General features: G+C 35.8%; 1 protein-coding gene across 1 annotated transcript; it reads right to left on the reverse strand.

The window, feature by feature from the left end:
* Positions 1-116: 116 nt before the first annotated feature.
* Positions 117-3945, reverse strand: LOC108811251 (protein phosphatase 2C 32). Its single transcript, XM_018583292.2, has 5 exons — positions 3345-3945; positions 1011-3211; positions 811-924; positions 470-734; positions 117-393 (listed from the first exon to the last, which is right to left on the reverse strand). The coding sequence occupies exons 2-5, from the start codon at positions 3042-3044 to the stop codon at positions 242-244; spliced, it is 2565 nt and encodes an 854-aa protein (XP_018438794.2). The 5' UTR covers positions 3045-3211; positions 3345-3945; the 3' UTR covers positions 117-241.
* Between the last annotated feature and the right edge of the window lie 3424 nt (positions 3946-7369).

Below are 7369 nucleotides of genomic sequence, written 5' to 3' on the forward strand. Positions count from 1 at the left end.
TTCGGATGCAGAATAATTGGAAATAGATTTAGACAGAAACTATAACCATTCGCTAACCACTACATTAAACCAATTTTCCATATTGAGTGAGAACAGATATCAGATTTTGGAAGCAATATAAATAGACTTAGGCCTTTCCTTCTTTTACTTTTTTTTTTTTGGAAATTGAAAGATTGTTTGAAAACAATAACCCAATTAAACCTTAACTTCTTTTTTTTTTTGGTTCATTTGCTTGTTAAATTCATCTACTGGATTTTGGTTTTCTCTCTGGATAATATTGTCCAGACGATCGCCAAATCCTTCCTTCAAGAGACACAACCATCACTGAGACATCATCATGGTACTTCCTTCTATCCCCTTGTGGTATATCCAACAGATCATGAAACTCCATCCCTGCAAATACACACACATCACATGGAAATGCTGGTTTCATTTTTTCAACAAAACCGACGATCATTTGAAACTGTACCGTTCTTGGTGGCTGCACGAGACAGAAGCTCTGCAATGAGGTATTGAGCAGGATCACCATCAGGTACGTTTTCTATGAACCAAGTCACGTGAGCAACTATCTCCTCGTTGCTGAAGTATTCATACAATCCATCAGAGCATAAAACCAAGAACCGGTCGCTTGAAGTCAGCCTGTGATGGACAGTGCACGGTTCGCAGCTGATGTACGGATCTGTTCCAATGTAGTCTACTCTGAACATCTCAAGCAAAGCTTCATTGAAACTCGGCTGCAACAACATCAACTATTCAGAAGATGGACGAGTCCCATAACAAAAGTAGTTTGGTTATGAAAGTTTGAGGTACCTTTTTGAGAAAACCAGCACCAAAAGCTCGAGTGACTTTGAGCTGACCTTTGACTCTGTCTTTGAGTATGGACTGCTCATCTTCTGGATGTTCGGATCTAATTCTTGAAACTTCCTGAATACAGATTAAGAAGTTACATCTCTGCTTTTTGACAAACAAGAGCAAAGATTGAGTTGGCAGCAAATCATAAGCGTAGTTACCTCTTCCACACTTGTGCTATGGTCACTTGAGAGTTGAACGGCTCTCATCTTTAACCGGTAAGAAGTCACATCTCTGTTTTTGTTTGAGACACTAATCTGAGTGGTTAGATTGTGTATTGGAGATTCTTCTGATATTCTATCTAGTTCCATACGCACTAGTGATTCTCTTGACCTACTCTTATGCCCCATCCCTTCCTCAATTCCAAACCCGGGATTAGAATGACGATCATGGAGCCTTTCTTGAGCTAAGATAGCCCTACTATCCCCAACATTCATCACGTAAACATCTTGATCTTTCATCAGCATTACAAGAACACATGAACCCATCAGAGCAAGCTCCGGGTTTATGTCAAGAGACTTCTCTACCATTTCCATGTAAGCCTCTTCAGTGCTTTTTAGTGCTCTAGCCATTGCTCTTAGCACATCATCATGGTCTACGGTTCCTGACCAGCGTCTCCTAATTGGTCCTGATGACTCCACTATCTTCTCTTCAACGCAAGTCGTCGTCCCTTCTTCCCTGTGCCAGTCGTAACTCCAAGGAAACAGCTTTTTCCGTAAAGACTTTTGCTTTTGATACATTCTTCTTATCTTTGAGCTTATCTGCGATTTTTTAGTCCCATGGATTTGACCCGAGTTTGGAATCTCATCAAGAACGGTATTCTCGTTGGTACACGGATCATTTCCACCTGAAGTAGATGGATTTTCAACCTGGTTGGTCATTTCATTTGCAGCCACACTCCCTCCATGAGAATGTTCTTCTCCATCCCACCGTTCTAATTGAAGTAGCTCGTAAAGTCTCGTGCTTTTCTTCCCAGGACCTGCTAAGTTTCCAGGTGGACCATCAGCAATCTGAGTGTCTGCATTTTCAAGGCTACTTTTACTATCAGTCATAACATCTTCACTTCCTTCTTGCACTGACTTTGAATGCTGCTCACTGATAGTTTCTGGAACAAACAAGTTACTCTGTGTGGAATGAGGTTCCTGGTCTGGCTGCAATGGGTTATCTTCCGATGGCTCGTCATAAACCCAGAGAAGACCTTCCAGTTCCTTGTCTATAGCTTTGTACAGATGGCTCATCACGAAATCTGGAGCATCTGGTCCACTAAACCCATCATATATCCCTATAAAAAGCCATCCTTGTTCCTCTGAAAGCACAACATGAACTCTGTCTTCTCCAGCTCTCCCATGAGCCCACTGCAAGTGACGGTTGCTCTCTAGACAACTCTCCGGGTGGTCTTCACCATGTAGTTTACCTTCTTTCCCTCCAGGCCAGGACACCCTAGTCTCTGGATGCAAGAAGAAGCGATTCATCCAACTTAAACCTCCAGACCGTCTAGAAAACGTTCTCGCTAATGTACTCCTCATTGGTCCGCTCACACTTTTCATAAACCGTTGAAACCGAGGCTTTCTGCGTCTAAAAGAAAGCGGCGCCGAGAAATTAGATTTATCAGATACATCAAGAGGTCCAGACATGACTCCTTTCTCTATAGGCCCTGACATGAAACCGTTGTTTCTATCCAAAGGACCAGATGCAAAACCTCTCTCTAAAGGCCCTGACATGAACCCGTTCAACGGTCCGGAGCCACCACGAGGGACCGGCTGCAAAGGAATCGAAGCAAAGGAAGACGTGCTCTCGAACGTAGCAGCAGGCTCCAACACGTCACTTGAACACAATGCCATCTGATTCCCAGTCCTAGCCGTGGACACATTGGCACTAACCGAAGCGCCTGAGATTGCCTTAAAGGTTGTCTCCCCCAAGCCTTTGCTGTTGTGTCTATTCAAGTAAGAAGGATCATCAACGACCTCGTTTCGGAAAGAACCACTGAGAGTCTCGGAGTCAAGCGTGCTTGAATCAATGGTGAACCTCTCCGAGTTATAAGGAGTAATATCAGGAGACTCGAAGATGCTCGGCCTAACGTAGCAAAAGGAATGCCCTAAACCTTCATCTAAAGGCTCCAGAAACTCCGAATCGACGCCGTTTTTCTCGTTAGACGGCACGAAACAGCCGACAACACGGGAAGTTCCGTTTCCCATCACTCACTCAGGCAATACGACGAACACCTTCTAGGCACAATCCCATTGACAATTAAAAAAAACTCTTAAAAGAGTTTCAGCAATTTTCAACCACCACCACCACAACACATGACAAACACAACCCTACAAAGATCATCATCATCATCTGAGGTTCAATCTCTGGACATCTGAAACACAAACAAGCATCAAATTGAGTTAAAAATCAGCTGAATGTTCCCAAACTCTTTTGGTTCAGAGCTCTCTTTGAAATTGAAGCTTAAAGGAGTTTTAAAGAGAGAGAGACTTTAACAGTGATCTGACCTTTTATCACAACTGTTTCAGTAGCTTTGAGTAAGGGAGATGGATCAAGCGGAATCTGGAAACAGATCTAAAGAAGCGGGAGAGAGGAGAGAGTGTATAGAACACATCGGAAGCAAAAGTAGAGACTTAAAAACAAGAGCTTTGGGTTTCTATGAGAATCTGACAAAAAGTACCCATTTTTAAAAATGATAAATTAAAAAAAAAAGGAAGAAGGGAGAAGACCCAGATTGAGATTGAACCATGCAGATACGACCAGCTGTTAAAGATCCAACCTTTTCAGGAAAAAAAAAGGAGCTAAAACCCAGAACCGTAGTTTTAAAGTTTTTTTTTTTTTTGCCTTGTTTGAGATGTACGGAGAAACCGAGATTCAGAATCGACAAAGAAGAGAATCCAAGGAGCTGAAAAGAGAAGGAGGAGGAGGAGGAAGAAGAAGGAGTGTGAAACTTGCAATGGGTTTGATTTCGATAAATCTTTGAGCAGATTAAGAGTGGTTAATTTCAAACTTTGTTAATTTCTATTATTTAGCTCATCGGTGAAGCAGGGGAGAAGAAAAGAGGTGTGTTTCTCTATTTCTCGGGGTTTTCAAATGGTTTGGGAGGGTAAGAAAAATAAAAACAATAACGCTGGAAAAAAAGAAAGAGGATAAACAAATAGGAAAAAGGAAAAGAAAAAAACAGAGTAAAAATTCTAGCAATTGCGTTGAAAAATGCAAAAAGTGAAGACCGTCTTTTAAGGGTTTTTTTTTTAGACTATACTTTTCTGTTTAATAAAATATGTCATTTTAAATAAAAAAATATCATTACAAAATTTTATTGTAATTTTATACATTAATCTATGTTATATCCTTTTGAATAACCAATAGATTTTCATGTAAATCACTATTTAATTAATCTTATATTAAATAAAAATATATTAGTTTATTATATAATTTTAAAAAATTTGTGAAAAATGTTAAAATAATATCTTTTATAAAACGGAATGAGTATGGATTTTACAAAACCACAATGAAAGCTTTTAGAATTGATATTAATGGGGTTTGCAAATGATTGGAGGTATACAATTACAGGTGATTCACGTCATTATTGTTCTCTCGTCCATGGACCCTTTGCATGGGTTGAAGTTTCTCTGTGGGGTCCCTTTTATTCACACCCATTTTTATTCTTGTTTTTTTAAGAAAATTATTTCGTTCTTTTTGTAATGTTCTTAATTTTTTTTTATAATTGGTTGCATTGAATCTTGCTCCTCATTTCAGAAGATTTGACCGGTGTTAATTATAATATATAGTTTGAACGTTGAAGTTTGCTCGTTAACATGTGAGTCTTGTTTTTATATATTATCATATTCAGGCTAGCAATTTTAATTTTAAGTCCCAACTGGCTCAATATATTTAGTATTAAACTAGGTAAATTGCTTCATCGATGTCTTATTAATATATACATTTGGTTTGTTAATCTTTTTCATTTATAAACTGTATTTTATTATTAATTATAGAAAATAAAGGAATTTGGAAGATTGTGATAATGTCTAAAACTAACTTTTACTTCAATTATATTATTTTATAATAAAATAATATAATAAATTATTTTATTTTAGAGGAAAAAAATATGTAATCAGAGATGTCCTAACATGCAAGAGAGGCCAACTCCACGAGCAGTCACATTTTAATTGAAAACAAGTTGTTGACTTAAACCAAATCCACTCTCTCCTTTTGCCCTTTGAGTTTTCTGACTACTGACAAACTCTTTCAACGCCCAAGAAAATTATGCTTTTGGTTTCACATTGTTTGTTTTTTGTTTTTATTTATTTATCTGCATCAATGATCCACAGATCCGAAACCGGAGCCATTATCAAACCCATCCACTAAATTAACTATTTGTATTTATATATCTTTTCAATATCACAGAATAAAAACAAAAGTAATTGGAGCTAGTGGGCATCTGCATCTCCTTAAAATGTAGTTCCATTCCATCACATTACCACCGTTCTATTTGCAATTTTAGTTTTATTTATATATGACTTAGTGAATCTGTTTGAAGTATTAACGTATAATAATTCAATCACATACATACAAAAATATGTATATAATTTCATAACATTAATCATATCTGATAAGTTTATCGCTGCTACCAATTTCAGACTTGCGTGCACACAGACTTACCACATAAACCCTTTTTTTACCACATAAAAACTTTCTCAACTTTAGAGAAACATGTTGCTCAATGATCAGAAGCTGTTATTTGAGAGCTATTTTCATACATTTTGTCAAAACCGTAATCATATTAAAGAACTTGCAACCAAAATATTGAAACAAAAATGAAAGGATATTGTTATAATTTTATGAGAACATACAAACACTTTTTTTTTGGCTAAAAGAGAACATACAAACACGTTTCATGGAAAGTGCGATTACTATCAGGGGCAAAGCTATATTGGTGCTTATATTTTTTTTTTGATAATTGTCATGTTACATGTAAAAGTTATGACTAAGTTAGAGCTTACTAAATTTACAAAAAAAAAAGTTAGAGATTTTTTTTTTAAAAAAAGTTATAGCTCATTTGGGAATGAATGCACCCAGTAATTCTTTTGGTAGGGAGTTCGATGCACCTACTATCACATTTATTTACGTACATAATATATTTTATCAGCTTTATGCACCCACTAAACTTTTTCCCCTGGATTCTTCCCTGATCACTGTTGTCACTCTTCTCAGGCACAAGTAATGTTAAAACCTTTATGAAATTTGAACACTAATACTGTGTATGATATGTGCCTTAGTCTAAAAAAATAAACTCATCTATCTAGAGATCAAATTTATAAGATCAATTGAGGTATTGTCAATGTTTCACATTAGTTTATTTATTATGGCCAGCTCGATCGCAGTCGTCTGGACAGGTTTTAAACCCATTACCACACCTTCGACTCTTCTTGGATAGATCTATAAAAGTAATCGTTAGTATAGGAGTTTCATGTATACCCTTTTTTGGCTACTACAAAATTCATACCTGCATCAATAATGTGCTAGAGGTAAAGTTATCAATTGTATGTATGGTAAATGCAATTTTTCTTGTCGTTGATACTTATATATATGTAAATTTTTCCTTGTAAAATTTTCATATGATTATTCTTATAATTTATAGTAATACATAAAATACGTGAGTTGATACAAATTTGCATAGTACATATAATATCCAAAAATTTATACATTTCCAGTTAAATGAACTGAAAATTTGGAGAACGCATTTAAAGAAAACATAATTTATTATAAAATGATAAAACATCAATACGTGACATATAAAATTTGAAAACTAATTGGAAAACTTTTAAATGGATCATATCAGCCTCTCCATAGGTAAAATAAGGAACTGGGCTATATGATCGATGTATAGGCCCAGTAGTTAGTAAGGGCCTCGTTACGGGTCACGTGGGATCGGGATGCGAATTCGGTGTAAGATAGTCTTAAACGGCGCCGATACCGACAAAATGGAGAAGCATTTTAAATTATTAATTGACTTTGGCAGGAATTGAGGAGGAACATTCAACTACAGACACGCTCTTGTCATGTTTGTTTTATTAAACTGTAAACGACTATGGTTGGTAAGCTTCTCACCTAGGGATTCTAAATTAACCAATGTTAATATTTTCTTTTGTTTAGTTATTTAATTAAATTAAAAAAATATAAACTGGACACTTAGAAATAGATATGTGTTTTTGATAATTTCTCAAGAATATCTAAAAAGAAATTGATGTGAGATATTCTTCTTTCATTCTCTTCTACTTTTTTATTGTAAAATATATACATTCAAGTATTGATGGATATGCTCTAAATCCCTCCAAAAAAGTTATATGACTAACCAAAGATAAGATTTGATTTTTCATTAAAAGAAAAGGTAAGTATCTTTTCTTTTGACTGAAAGTATCTGATATATATAGAATCATATCTATTTTGGGAGAATAGACAATTGATTCAAAATATTATTTACCAAAACAAAAAGCAATGCAAGTGTTGGGAGTTAATTTATATAAAC

The sequence above is a fragment of the Raphanus sativus genome, chromosome 6, assembly GCF_000801105.2.
Source record: "Raphanus sativus cultivar WK10039 chromosome 6, ASM80110v3, whole genome shotgun sequence".
Lineage (NCBI taxonomy): Eukaryota > Viridiplantae > Streptophyta > Magnoliopsida > Brassicales > Brassicaceae > Raphanus > Raphanus sativus.